Source organism: Gallinula chloropus, assembly GCF_964237585.1.
Source record: "Gallinula chloropus genome assembly, chromosome: 3".
In the NCBI taxonomy this organism is placed as follows: Eukaryota; Metazoa; Chordata; class Aves; order Gruiformes; family Rallidae; genus Gallinula; species Gallinula chloropus.
Window position 1 is genome coordinate 56587593 of NC_140087.1, and position 15568 is coordinate 56603160.

The 15568-nt window shown below is 39.0% G+C and overlaps 1 protein-coding gene across 1 annotated transcript in view; it reads left to right on the forward strand.

Annotated features, from left to right (window-relative positions):
- SRBD1 (S1 RNA binding domain 1) overlaps positions 1–12773 on the forward strand; it is a 121744-nt gene extending 108971 nt beyond the window's left edge. The window contains exons 20-21 of the mRNA XM_084261647.1: positions 8928–9112; positions 11806–12773. Coding sequence (XP_084117773.1) covers positions 8928–9112; positions 11806–12095 — 475 coding nt within the window. The 3' untranslated portion in view covers positions 12096–12773. The remainder of the gene's footprint in view (positions 1–8927; positions 9113–11805) is intronic.
- The last annotated feature ends 2795 nt before the right edge of the window (positions 12774–15568 follow it).

Sequence of the window (15568 nt, forward strand, 5' to 3'; positions counted from 1 at the left end):
TATCAAAACAAATCTCAAAGCGTAATAACAGTATTTGGAACACCAAAACTCATAGGTGCAGCATTTTCTTTGTAACTAACTGAAGCAGTCTTTCCTGTTTTCTCTAGGCTTTTTCTGTTGCCTTATTGGTTACATTTATGAGTTTAGGTACACATAGCTTGATGTGTTTAAAATAAAGCCTCCAAGTGCTCTGTGTTCAGTGGTATTTTTCTTTTTCTTCCAATGAAAATATGGAAGTTTGTTAAATACAAAGGAGATAACTTTCCTGGTGTAGACTGTAGGTTACTGTCCTTGGTGTAGATTAACATATCACAGAATGATGTGGGGAAGGGAGCAAATATCTCTACTGTTTTTTCATTGCAAATAGCTGTTTGGAGAAAAGAAAATAGAGCTTTCCAGCAAACTAACAAAGGCCAAGAAGTACAGTATTAAAAATTGACACTGATGACATAAGGGCTAAATATAAACCAGACATCCTCCCCTCAAGCAACTAATGCTATAATTTAGCACTAATTATATATTTTAAATGACTTTTCAAAAAAGCATATGAGCTATGAATCTTCTCAGAACTTAGGGAAACAGTTTTCCAAACCAATTTACTGCCTAAATATGAGTTCAGAAAAAATTTTGCTAGGAATTCAGACTGCATGGAAGATTCATCCAAAGCTTGTCGAGGCTTTTGACAAGTTTTGCTGACTTTGATAGGCAGTGGGTGGTACTGGGCTTGGAATTCTCTTTTGCTGATTCTGTGTGCATGAGAGAGCTTCTGGGAGCTTGAAGATAAAATTATGTTCATGTTGTTGATTGGAGGTGCCTTAATGAAATCGAAAGACAAACGAAGGTCTTTTTAACATATTAGCATTAAACTAGGTTTAAAACCTAATTGATAATTCTTAGAATTAAAATTAATGTGCCTAAGTGGAAAAAAAAGAGACTATTAGAAGTGGGTTAGGATCATTATTTAATACATATATTTGTAAACAAAATACATTTTAAAGGAGTTTTGCTTCTTTGCTGCTTTCAAAGTATTTCTTTTTCTGGGCTTACACAGAATTTTGTCAGGGCCCACATCAAGTGCGCAGGTGGATCTCTGCTACCCAAGAGGTGAATTTTTGTCTTTAAGATCATGGGCAGTTTTAATTCAGGGCATCAAAATACAGTATTACATACCTCTTACCACATAAATTAAAACGAATGGAATAGATGCCGCATAAACGGGTTATAAAGGCTTCTTTATGCAATGCCTACCACATCTTGCCATGAGAAAGTAATTTGTGAAAATCTTATTGGACTAAAAGTTTTCATGGGAAGTTACATTTATTTTTAAACAAAATAAGCCGGTGATTTTTATCCACTACTTCTTTCCAAATTACCCAAAAGCAGCAGTCCACATTACAGATTTATGACATGCAAAATTATCAGTTTTTAAAACAATGTTTTTGAGGGATAGAAGTTCACCAAAATATGAAACCACTAATTTTCTTTTTCTGAACTATTTTGTAGCGTGAAAAGCCAATCCATTAAAAAAAAAAAAAAAAGAAAAAAATTGGTTAAAAAATTGCTCCCAAGTGGTGACTTTGGTTGCCAAGCCTTAGACTGGAGCCAATTTTTATGGCTGAATTGGAAACCCCTGAAAAATAGGGGTTTTGTAATGGAAACATTGATGTAATCTTTACTGCAGTGGCACAAATGGTGCTGGTATGATTGATTTATAGCATTTAAACTTCTTAAATTAAAATCTGTACAATTTCTCTAAATTAATTGGAAAACATCCTACTGATGATTTAACACACTCTGCAGTTGATCAAAACATTTTTGTTCATGGTTTCCACGCTGTCAAAGCTTGGCTTTGTCATGTTCAGTGATCAAGCTTACAAGCACCTCTAAATATTATGAATCACAATTTCTTAAAGGTTAATTTTTTTAAAAAACAGAAAAAACCTTTTTAGGCAGTATATTTTCCTGCAAAGCAGCACTATGTTTTATTTTGGAAAAGCCTACATGTCAAAACCAGTTTATAGTGGCAGAATCTTCTCCATACAATTAATACAACGTGTAGAACATATCCAATTTCTTGGTACATATTGTAAAAGAACTGCTAGGAAAACTGAGGAGACGTTTAGGAAGTCCCAAGAAGTTACAACCAGGTTATGCTTGTAAACCAAAACGCTGGAAAGAAAAACGCAAAGTTTTTTCTTTGTTGTATCAGTCTGCTGGGTGCAGTTGGTTTCATGTGACTGAATCTTAAACATTTAGAGATTTTTATTTAAATCTCATAAAAATGCTTTTTGCCAAAAGTTGGCACTCGGAATTTGTATTTGCTGCTCACAAATTGCAGCATCTGGCAGACAGCTTGTATTTCAGCCTGACATAGAAATATTTTACCAATATTTATAAAAGACAAAGTTATAATTTAGCGTAACACAGGTGGGGATCTTCGCTGGGTAATGACCCTGGTTTAGGAGTCTCTGTGGTGGAGGACACTTCAGCTCACTGTCGTTGCTTATGTCTTAAGAGAAGCTTTTGACTTCCTGAGCAGGGTGAGTTGCAGCAGAGATTTACATCTCACTCTTCCCTATGTGTTGATACCCCAGAAGGACTGTAACCTCCTACAAGGTTACAGCAAAGCCCTTGTGAATTTGCCTGTTCCTCACCAAAGAACAGCATTTGGAGTTAAATCCTTTGCTGTAATGGGCGTTGTGTTGGTAATGCATTTCACTGTAGATGAATTGACCACTTCAAATATTCCTGGTGTTTCTTCCACTCTCCTACACAAGTGGATGTAGATGCTGATTCAGTATCTCAGTTGCTGGGCTGAAAAGCTGCACTTGCTGGCTTTGGAGGCATGTATTGACACATAAGAAAATGGAGAAGGAAAAATCTGTTGGTTAGGGAGAGACGACCAAAAGCAAGAGTTTGTCTTCTCCTGCCCTGAATTTATGCCACTGCGTGCTTGTCCTTTGATGACATTTCCAGCTCTCTCCTGGGCTGGCTTGCTTCTGTCCAGGTCTCTTGTCACTGAGCATCTGCAACACTGCTTAATGTAGATAGAAGCTGAGGAGGGAGTAGATCGGTTACTTGGTACAGTGTTGGAGCACCAAAAACAAAATGTTGTATTCTACTAATGCACCCTACATAATGACAGGAGTTTTTACTGTGGTAGGATGCCTTCCCCTGAATTCCCCACAAAGTCATCAGAAACACCTTTTATTGACTTCAAGAAGACACTAATTGCCTATACTCACACGTGTGTGTATTCAAGCTATTTAATGTGCGCAAAAATGCTTCTCAGTAAAGTCTACTTTCTTTTTAAAATGCCTAAAAAAAGTTAAGCTTGGTAAATCAATGAATCCTTATGACTGTTCCTAATGAGAAACAGCTAACCTTATTTAAGGAGGACGTTTGCAGAATTAGGAGCATTAATCCAAATAAATAATAGTTCATAGTCATCACTTGAGAAGGCCAGTACATTTGCAGGTCTGACTATTCACTTAGTAGCGGGATTTTTAGAGGATGTATTTTTGAAAGTTACCTTGTCATTAAATAGCAGAGGAGAAAAGGCTTTCACTGCTAATTGCCCACCTGATAAAGACATTTGAAATGCTTTATGTGGTGTGAAATATGCAGTTAACAAGAATGATTAGAACAACTTAGGAATAACAAAGATTTATCCTCTAGTTACATTAAAATCAAGTGTGTTTTCATTTGTTGACACTTTTTAAACTTAAACAACACTTTAAAAAAAAAAAAAAAGACAAACATATATATATATACATATATATATATTTATGCAGCATTCTCCCCTAACTGTAGTAGTAACTCTTTGCGGATAACTAATCATGTTTCACTGTGTTGTATCTCGGGTTACGCTTCAGTTACGTGATATATCTGTAGTCATGAGGGCAGCGAGCAGCAGCGTGCCTAGCGGTGTGGCCACAAAGGGGCTACGCGGCAGTGCAACCGCATCAGGATTGCTTCGCTCAGTTAGAAACTCATTGTTTCTTAGAGGTGTATGTTCAGAACGACACAAACTGAGGGTTTTCCTGGTCTTCTGCACGCAGTCAGATGCTCTGGGGTATTGATAATTCATGTATTTGAGGAAAAACATATTGGTTAAATAACCTTATCTGGCTAAACCGTGTAAGTAGTTTGAAATATATTTGAAACTTTTACTTTCTGTGTCCGGCAACTAATTGCAGAGGGTAATGCCGAAGTAATGTTTGAGATAGAGATTATATATATATTGATCTATATCTGTAGATACAGATATAAAGTCTCTATCTGTAGTAAAAACCTGGGGACCCCTGTCATTAGTGAGAACAGCAACAGTCATCTGCGTTATAGAAGTAATGCTTTTGCATTTCAAAGTTACTAAAACATAAATGTCTGCATAACTGAAGTTTGCACTACTGTCATGAATGTACATTTTACCTAAGAAAGCACATGCTAATGTAAAGTTGTTTTGTTTTCAGAGTGATTATGTTGCATTACCATTAATTCATGTGTGCACTGTGACAAGATGTAATGGCGTATCATGTTGCTTTAATGTAATGAATCCAGTACTCCCAGCTCTTAAGTCGTGTTGCTGGAAATGATTACATAAAACAGAAATGACTGTGACTAAAACCCTTGCAAAGCTTTAGAACTCCTGCACATTATAAGAAGCTTTTTGGGGGGTTTAAAGTAACTTCTTTAAAATTTACTGAAGGCTTCCCTTGGTAATATTTTTGCTGGTTTCTGACTGTTTTTTACATTCCACTGAAATTTGCATTATCTTTTAAGCATTGTGAGGGCTGTGCTATAATTTTGTGCAGATGTGTATGTTAAGTGAACATGATGTGGTTATTTGTTACATTTATGCTACTTTTCTGTCTTTATCTGGGTAAGATGGATGAAATTATGTATTAAATAAAAACATCAGTGATTTAGCCATGACCATTCTCAGCAGGTCCTGTAAGGCTGCGAATATTTCTTTTAAAACAAAGGCGGTTGCAGAGGTTTCTGAGTATCCTCTAAGTCTCAAAACTGTAAAACTCAAAGTCTCCAAACCAGCTCAGTCGTGCTCTGTGGTGAAAGATTCTCCAAAGGCTCAGGCAGCTTTTATTTGAGTTGATGTGCCTTGAACAGAGAGTTCACCATCCACTCAGACACTCAACATTTGAAGAAATAAGGATAGTGTATCTCACAAGAATGACCTCACGTCAGAAAAAAAAAATCTTGTCTTTCCCATTTCTGTTTCTGTTAACTTGTCTTTAGGTTTTATCTTTTCAGTAGATAAGCATAGCACTTGAGGTACCACAACTTGCTATTTAGTTCACATATGTCGCAAGGAAAATACTTGAAGGGCTTTCATTTTTGCAGATTATTCATGTTCCTGTGAAACTGTCATTTACAAATTTGGCATGTGACATTTTTCAAAAATTGCCATAAGTTTACCATTATGAAGATCAAAATATCTAAGTTCACGGAAACCTTCTTCCCACCCCCTCACCCCCCACCCCTTAGCCACAGCCCAGTGTTATTACCAACTATATCCTTTTTTCTGAACTTGAAATAACTCTCGAATAAAATTGTTGTGTTGCTATTTTACTAAGGAAACATTTAACTTAGTTCTTAGCAATGACATTTAAAAATAGAAATGATCGATGTAATGTGCTACTGTTCAGTCAGAGATTTGTGCTTTATATTGATTTTTTTTTTATTCTAAGTGCCCTCAGGCTGTGTTCATTTGAGAGAACATGATACATTAAATATATAACCAGACTCAGCAGTATTTTTAAAGGCTACATCTGTAATCACTAAGAAATTGCTTTTTTTTGGAAATATCTTAATACGTAAGTTTTACCAAAACCTAACCTAAAAATGTAAAAATAAATACATTGCTCCAGGTGAAGATTATCTCTTTGGTGTGTCTGTGCACACTGGGCCTTGTTACAGTGCTCTGTTCTGCCTATTATGTGCATTGTAATTCTGAAATACTCTTAACCAAATGCCTGATTTTCAGAACATTAATAATCCTGCTGAGGTCAGTGCGTCTTTTAATCTGCTCAGACTTGGGCACACGTCTAAGCATCATCTTCAGGTGGAGCCAAAGGTTTTTCTGAGCAATAACCATATTAATGAGTTATTTAAACAACTGTAATCAATATTGCAGGGCCCAAACCTACTGCCCTTATCTGTACAAGGAATTCTTTTTAAAATCTGATAAATACTTTCATTTGGATTCCTGGAGGGTGGGGGGAGGTAGAGAAAGGGTGTCGAAATAACTTTCATGAATAGTCATTCAGGGCTCAGGAACCTGGGTTGTGCCCTCTTTTGGGCTGGTTTTCTGTCCAGCAGCCTGCACATAAAACCGCGCATTCTCACCGAATTATCCGTAGGCGACAGTGTCGGACGTAACAGGCTTTTTTTTTTTCCTTCTTTTTTAATCCATGGGTGGCTGTTGCATGTGGTTGCAGCAAAACCCACCCCGTTAGTGATTTACAAAGTGAATGCACCTCTGCAAAACCCTAATGGTGAATAAATGTTACTCAGAGGCGCTCAGGCTGAATTTCCATTTGAAGTGAAACAAAGCCAAGTACGTGAATGTCAGCAAACTTGTTTATAGGGGCGGTCAGTAAAGCATATATTATTTAGAAGGTTGAGTCATGAGACTGGTCGACGCGTTACATCTGGCACGTCAGTCAAAGCTGGGGCAGCTGCCGCCTGTCACTAGTGCTCTGGGGGGGCATTGTCCATCCGTCAACCTTAGCAGCCAGCAGCCCCCAGCAGCTTTGTAAGAGCACTTCGCCCCTACCTAGGCGTGTTTTCATTTAGTCTGTTATTTTATTGTGTTTATTATATTTGTCTGTGTCATTGCAACTGCTTTTAGTGCTCTGTGACCAACAGATGTTTTTTCATAGAAGGTCTGATATTTTTTGTATATAGACTCTTACCAGACAAAATGTTTGAGGAGTGGTGTTTTGTTAGTTTACAGAAACTAACAAAATTTGTATTTTAATACTGTAAACAATTTTGAATCACTCTTTATATTTACTTTGTTTCCAAACTGCCTCCAACTACTTCAGAAAGTGATGTCAAAAGCTGAAATACAATCAGTTGAAACAAAATTCACTAAATCCTGAGAACAGTATCATCCACTGAATCTTTATTGTTTGTTTTCTTCATGCATTGCCAGAATGATCTGAATGCATTAAGGAAATTAATGTGAAAATTATCACTCTTAGGTGCAGACGTATGTCTTTGAGCTAACAGTACACTTAAATCACCATGCTTGCATTTGAATTCATTAAAAAAGTGGAAATCCTGACAGGCAGTTTTAACTGATGTCTTCCTTTTGATGAAATCAGTGGGCATTTTGGATTGAAGATTTGCCCTTGCGCTCAAAGATTAATGTTGTGCTTTACTGAAGGTTGGGTTTTACTTTAATTATGTTCCCTTTGTATTTTTTCAAAAGTTAATTTTGTATTTCAGTGCATATAACTTATCATACTCCACCTGAAAACATGTCTGTTGGGTTCCTCAGGTTAAGGAAAACAACAAAATAAAACCAAAAAAGCCCCCATTGTGTCTCCTGCCACAAGAAATACTAGCCTCAGGTTTCGATAAAAAAGCACAGCATGTATTTTTGAGTGGGAAGGGACTTTTGCTGTCTTACGGAGCTGGAATGTCTCCCACCACTCCCAAGTGCAGGACATGAACCTGCTGGTGAAGCACTCTTGTGCCCTCTGGTTTACACCTGTTGTGAAGTGGGATAAGGACAGGAAGGAAGGATCTCTTGTAGGAATGTGGAAGGAATGCTTACTCATACTCTGGAGTACAGGGACAATAACTCTACCCTGTCTGCTGTGGTGGTGAGCACACAAAAAACCATGTGCCTCCCTCCAACGGTAAGGGCCATGGTAAAGCAGGATGGGAGAGGCAGAGCAGAACAGGTAACTGAAGTGTCAGCTGGAGAAAGAACAAAATGTTTCATGTAGCACAATGTAGCTTAGCTCTTATGAGCTGCATCCTCATTTTCGTTAGTTTATATCCAGTAAAGACTGGTTCTGCAGTTTTAAGTCCTTCAGTAAATTAAGGATATTCAGTCAGTGCTAAATAAACATTCTCTAAGACATCACTACTGATAATAAGGAGTAGGGTCTGCATGTGAAGTTTTGTCATCTCTCTGCACTTCACACATATGCCAGCATTGCTGAACTGAAAACCTCAGTAAGTGTGTTTTGGTTTTTTTTCTTTTATTTAAAAAAAAGAGACATCACAGATCAAGACATATTTATTTTTAAAGTATTTAGTTTCAGCTTTTTTAGATGCCAGTCCAAATTTGTCTCAGTCCACAATGTGTTTTATGTACATGACAACAGGGGATGATAAGGATGTTTGTGTTGTGTAACTACTCTGACTTGATGATAATCTAGTTTCTGAAAAAGTAGTTGTTCTTAAGTGTGAGATTCACAGGCAAAAGTATTTCATTTTTTTCTTAAATTTGGTTAAAGATTGTTCATATTGATTTAAAATTTAAATGTTTGTTGTTTTACGAAATTGCCATTCTTTTTAATTTGAATGAGAGTGACAATATAAATGATAGTATTGCAGAACTCTCACATCTGGGGAACTTTCACATCACATTCAGATTTTGTTTCAACCTTCGATTAAATCATCGGTCTGAAAAGGGATTTACATTTTGAAACCTATTCAAGGAGACAGACGTTTACAGATGGGCTCTAAGTTTCCATGTGTGAGTGAGTTGAGAGGATATGCACTTGGGAAACTGTTTACTGTTCATATTTTTTGTCAAAAGTTTTGTTCACGCGTCAGTGCAAAAGTAATTAAAACCCCTAAATACAACCAAGGTTCAGTTCCCACTAAAGTATGTTACAAATCTCTCTCTCTCTCTCTCTCTCTGTTTCTTTGTTTGAACTTCCCAGGTTTTTATCTTTCATTGGGGGAAACATGAATGACATAGGAAAACCAGATATGCAGCATAAAGTAACTGCAGTGATTCAAAAGGAAGGACTAGAAGGCACAGCCAGAAGGCTAAATACGACGGTGCACACGTTGCAGCTGATCATCGATGGTCTGACTCAGCCTGAAGGCTTTGACATCCGGACAGGTAAACCTTTGTTTTGGAGGTTTTAGTCTAGGTTTGATTGTTCTACATGCCAGCTTTAAACCAGCACGTTTTCTTTTTCTGAAGTCAGTAGTAGATTTTCATGGACACGTGACGCCATTTCTTTTCTCAGTCAAGGTAAAAACTATATCATAGTCAGATGTTTGTTTCCAGCTCAGTATGTAAGGAGTGTGAATCCTGTCTTAAATCATAGCATTTTCAGCCGTAGGAAGGGGACTTGTATGGCTGTTAACAAATGAAATGGTTTCAATATGTTGACTCTTCTGATTAAATCTGTGTTGGCCCTCCATCACGGAGGAGAATGCCGAGACCAAGCTGAAACAGTACTAATAAAGGTCTGTGGAGCAGTAGCATAGTAGTGTGTGGTTCTGCTCTTTTATTGCACTAGTTCCTGGAGACAAGTGTAATTGGAGCAGATGGCTCATGGCCTACCTTGGATAAAAGTTTGTAGTAGTGCTGAACGGTTTGAGGTGGAGGGGAAGAAAGATGAGGTAAGCACTGAAGCTAAACATCTGGAGATGCTGTTGTTTAATGAAACTCTACAGCTGGTTTCTCTTATGACAGTAAGAGATAAAGGTAGGCAGCAAAGATGCAGGATTGTAATAACAATTAATAAACTTATGCTTAAAAAATAACACTTCTGTCCCCCTTTTTGGGGTTCATTAATAGTTTTGTTGCAGATTTTGTAAACATTGCCCACTAATGATCTTGAAAAATGTGTATTTTCTATGTCTCTATTCTGGTGGTCTTACATCTAAATGAGAGTAGGATAGACTATGGACATATGATGATATAAAAGCAAAAGAGACACTTTGGTGGAAATAGTCATATTCGGCTGATCCAGTATATTCAGTATTATTAAAGACAGACTCTGTGACTGGAGTAGGCAGCCCAGCAGACTTGTGTAGTCGTAATTCATGGTCTTTAGTGACTGTCAGTGAGGAAATGCATCACATCTAACAGAGCTCAAGCAGATTGAATGGTTTGTACTGTACCCTGATTCAAAAAATAATCCTGGTTTAAGATTCAATTTCCTTATTCCCAACAGCAGAGATGTCACATCAGGGCACTGGAGACAGAGTAGCTTCCCACACATCCTCTTACATTTAATTGAAACTCTATGTTGTTTGTTTTTCCTGAATGATTTTAGTACAAAGGAAAATGGGATAATTATCTGGGGAAAGGAAAAGAATAGAATATTTTCCACACACTATTTTAAAAAGAATTTTTAACTAAGGTCTTGCAAGGCATTTCTTGCAAAAAAAATTGTCTTTTTATCAGGTAACTTGTCTAGTCAGACCAGCGAACCCGCTCCAGCATGGGCGCCTCTGTTCATGGGGCCACAGGTCATGCCAGGAGCCTGTTCCAAGTGTGAGCTTCCCATGGGGTCACAGCCTCCTTCAGGCATCCACGTGCTCTAGTAGGGGGTCTTCCACTGGCTGCAGGTGGCCATCTGCTCCACTGTGGTTTTCTTCATGAACTGCAGGGTAATCTCTCCTCTGGTATCCAGAGTGCCTCCTCTCCCCCTCCTTCTTCACTTGCCTGGGTGTTTGCAGAGCTACTCTGTCACATCTTCTCACTTCCCTCTGGCTGCAATTGCTCCTGCTGGTTTTGGGGTTTTCTGCCATGCGCCGACCCCCCCTTTCCTTAATTATGTTACCACAGAGGCTCTACCACTGTGCTGGCCAGCAGTGGGTCTGTCTTGAAGCGAGCTGGCATTGGCCTTGTCAGACATGGGGCAGTTTCTGGCAGGTTCTCACAGAAGCCACCCCTGTAGCCTCCCTGCTACCTTACCACCCAGACTCAATACAGATCCACAGTCTGGTCAAGTTACAGACTGATGGATTTCCAGTGCAGTTGAGCTATAAATGTTTTCAGGCTGTATTTTATTTCTCAAAGGCAAGAGTAGGGAAAGGGTTGTAGTCCTGGTTATATCTTGGGGAAGGTTAAACAGCAGCTGGACAAGGGTGAAAGTAAAATTGTTGAGATGGCTCAGAAGGGTTTTCTGCAGGACCAGAAAGTGGTAGGCAAGTGACAAGAGAGTTAAAAAGATTGATCTGTGCCCTTAAATGCAAAATAGGAACTTCAATATATCAGCATGTTACCTCTGCGTGTGTGATTTTTAAGCTGATGGTGCAAAGTAGTTGATCATGTGATGTCATAGGAAGCAGTTAATTGTGTGATGTCATGATGCAAATGACCAGCAAGCCAAAGAACAGCACATTTTTTATTTTTTAGTATATGATGAGACTGAGTATTCACCTTCCTGGATAGAAAAATATGTAAGAACAAAATTTTATGTATAATTTATGTAGCTCGAGTAAGGATTGCCTTGTCTTTGCTGCCTAGCTCCAAGAACATTTAATGAATCTTTCGGTCACTGGCTGATACACAACACACTTCTGATCCCCTTGTGATATTTTCATACCATGGAGTTCACTAGACTTAGTTCTACATTGGTCATAGTCTTTTAAAGGGGTTCATAGTATACAAGAATTCAGTTATTTATCACAGATGGGTCTTTATTTAAAAAACCTGGCAAAGGAGTATTTAATACCTTGGCGCTACCTTGGGATGACTTCATAACTAGAAACGATCAGCTGGAAGCAACCTTAAGAAAATAATGCTGGCTTTTTCTCCAGTGTCTTATGTTTGCTTCTTCTTTCTCATAACAGATTTTGATAAACCTGACTTCAAGAGAAGCATTGTCTGCTTGGAAGACTTAAGTATTGGTGCTGTTCTGACCGGAAAAGTTGAAAATGCGACGCCATTTGGAGTTTTTGTTGATATCGGTGTGGGAAAATCTGGTTTGATTCCAGTGCGAAACATAACAGAAGCAAAACTCTCCAAAGTGAAGAAGAGAAGGAGCCTGGGGTTAGGTCCTGGAGAAAGAGTGGAAGTTAAAGTGCTTAATGTGGATATTCCTCGCTTGAGGATAACTTTGGATCTTATTCGTGTTTTATGAGATTTTTTTTTTTATGATTGAGTCTTCATTTTATAGGTTAAGTAATGTCAGCAAGGTTTTAGAGATTCAGGCATTTAATGAGTGAACAAATTTGGAAATCTTCAGCCTTGCTGCTTTTTTTTTTGCTTTTTTTTTTAAATCTAACAGGTTTTCCACATTTCTTGAATCCTTTCTGTTAATAATCGTTGGAACAGTTTATTGGATTACCTCCAAGCAACCTTGTTGTTTTTTCTGCGAAGCAAATGAAATGCTAGTGGACTGTCAGGCGGCTCTCTTAGCTGTTCTGTCTGTGCAGGATTTACTATCTCAGTCTTCAGTCAGTACTGCACAAGGAGACACATCTACTGCTCTCATTTGAAAAACAGACATTCGCTTTGCCCGTTTTCTGGTTGAAAGTCTAAAAGAGGGTCCCTAGTTGTAGTGAAAATGGTCCTTTTAAGTTAGTGATGACATCGCTTCAAAAGTAGACTGAAGTAGAGCATCTGCTAATATTGATGGTTCAGAAATGTTTGTCTTTAATTTATTTAAGCCACAGTTTTAGGAGCTCTGTTTGTGTTCTTATTGCTTGTTCAGTTATGATTAATACACTTGGATGTAACTTTAAGGAACTTCGCTCAAAGGTGTCAAAACACATTTATGTTGTTCTATACGTGTGCAAAATAAAACCATTCATGGCCATCTTTTCTCAGTGTATTGGTTCTACAAGCGATTTAACAGGCTTAGTTCTCATTCTTTCCAACCCGTGCTACATCAGTAGTACAGAAAAGTACATCAGCTCCAGTATGCACCTTGAGATGATGGACTTGTCTGACTTTCTGAATGGTATGCACTTTCCCGAGCTTTATTACCAGGCTACGGCCCATGGCCTGATGTGGTTCCTGATGTAATAAAATAGTTCTAGTCTGTCTTGAGACTTCTTTGACTTGACTTTTTTTTTCCCCCATCTTTGATATATTTTTCTGCCTTTTTTTGAGTGGAGAACACGCTATGCTTGTGCAGGCATTGATTGTCCATAACAAACTTTTTTCTGTTTCGTAGATGCTTGCAAAGCTTTCTAAACTTCTGTTTTAAAAAAGAATTCTCATTGTTTCCTGTTAGGAGTGCCTAGCACATGAGGTTGTTTCTTCCAACTAGACACTTCTTGTTTTGGTGATGGTTTTGTGATGTGTCAGAGGGTTTACCAACTTGGCAAAGTTTGCAAAGGATAGAAAATGTTATATGGGAAAAGAACCTCCATCAGCAGCAGACATATGTGTCCATTTCAGGGAATTTTTGGTGTATTGAACGCTTATTCCTTTGAAGTCATCAGAGTCACCTGTAAGTTGGCAGAAACTCCTGTCTGTAACAGATGAGCACAGACACCCCCTATAGTGAGTGTTAAACATATTTGATGAAGTGAGTTTTAAACTATAAATGTCCAAATAGTTGTTGGTAGAGGGACTACATATCAATTATGAAAAGGTTTGTGTCATTTAGTCTCCCAGCTCTGTGCTTTAATTTTCAAAATTAAGCCAGTTGTAGGTGGTTGTATTGGGTTTGGGTGGCAAAGTTTTGGTAGTGGGGGAGCCACACAGGGGTAGATTTTGCAAGAAGCTGCTAGAAACTGCCCCGTGCCCAACAGAGCCCATGCCCAACTGGCTCCAAGATGGACCTGCTTCTGGTTGAGGCTGAGCCCATCAGCAGCAGTGGTAGCACCTCTGGACCTCTGGGATAACAGATTGAAGAAGAGGAAAAAAACCTGCTGTGCAACAGTAGCCGGAAGAGGAGTGAGAAGTTGTGACAGAACAGCTCTGCAGACACCCAGGTCAGTGAGAGAGGGGGGAGGAGGTGTTTAGTCACTGAAAGGGAGATTGCCTTGCAGCCAATGGACATAGATGGAGCAGGGATTCCACCTGCAGCTGATGGAGGACCCCACACTGGAGCAGGTGGATGCCTGAAAGACGCTGTGACCCTGTGGAAAGCCTGCACTGGACCAGGCTCCTGGCAGAACCTGCAACCCACAGAGAGAGGAGCCCACACTGGAGCAGTTTTGCTGCAGGACTTGTAACCCTGTGGTGGGACCATGCTGGGGCAGTTTGAGAACTGTGGCCCATGAGAGGGACTCATTTTGGAGAAGTTGGTGGAGGATAGTCTCCTGTGGGAGGGATCCCATGTTGGTGCAGGAGAAGAGTCTGAGGAGTCTTCGCCCTGAAGAGGACAGAACAACAGAGACAATGTGTGACGAAGTACCCCCATTACCCATCCCTCTGTGCTGCACAGGGAGAGGAGGAGGAAGAGGATTCAGGAGGAGAGTTGACCCCAGGAAGAAGGGGAGGAGTAGGGAGAAGGTAGTTCTGAGGTTTGGTTTTGTTTCTCATTACTCTGATTTGAATAAAAATAAATAAATTTTCCTGAGTTGAATCTGGTTTGTCCATGACAGTAATTGCTGAGTGATCTCTCCCTGTCCTTATCTCAACCCACGAGCCTTTCATTGTATTTTCTTGCCTCTGTGCAGCTGAGAAGAGCAGTGATAGAGCGGCTGGGGTGGGCACCTGGCCTCCAGCCAGCATCAACCCACCACAACAGTGTATTTTGGAGATGATGGAATCATTTAGCAGATGGAAAAAAGGAGACAGATCTTACAGGCTTTTCTGTGTTTGTCTACCAAGGGAACAAAGGCCGTTCTCCATGAAGGTCAGCACAGCATGGAATCATGTTTCTCAGGCCTTTTGAAATTTTCCTGTAATGCTTCTGCAAGGTAGCTTTTGTTGGTATGAAATTAGACACTGATACCACGTTACTGTCTTTGAAAACGCAGATGCAAAGCAAACAGAGTTTTTTCTTTTGCATGTGATGTGTTCGCTGGTAACACTGCAGTGGTTGCTGCTGTCTCCATCAGTAGAATTAACAAAGTTCTGCTGAGCTTTATCTGTGATCTCTACGGTATCTAAGCACTTAGTAAATTAATTGATTTTGCTTGGCCTGCTCGAAGGAGATGAACTTGACCTTTTCCTGAAGTTCATTTCAGTGGCTGAGATGAAGGGTGTTTTCTCGGTTTGTGCTGCTTTCTTTGTTACTGAACTTTTATTTGTTTTTAATCTTTAATATCATGAGGGCTGCAGCATCTTCTGTGGTTTTGTATATGTCTCTTGGATGATCATAAAATTTTCAAAATAGAAGACATCTTGAGACTGTTTTTTCTCACTGTTAATTCCCAAGATGCCTCTTGCTTACTGAGAGGACTGACCTGCAAATCAACTTCTGTACTCGCCAGCTACTTTGGTTTCCCCATAGAGGAACTCAGGAGCTTATTTTGTGGCATCACAGGGACTATTGGAAAATGATGTCTCTGCCTCTTCAATTTATTTATTTTTTTAATCACCCCAAAAATGGCAAGTTTATGACTATTAATGTCTTAAATGTCTGCAGCTCTACAAATGTAATCCTATTATTTGTCAGCTAATTCAGTGTCTTAACTACTTCCCGCAAAAATA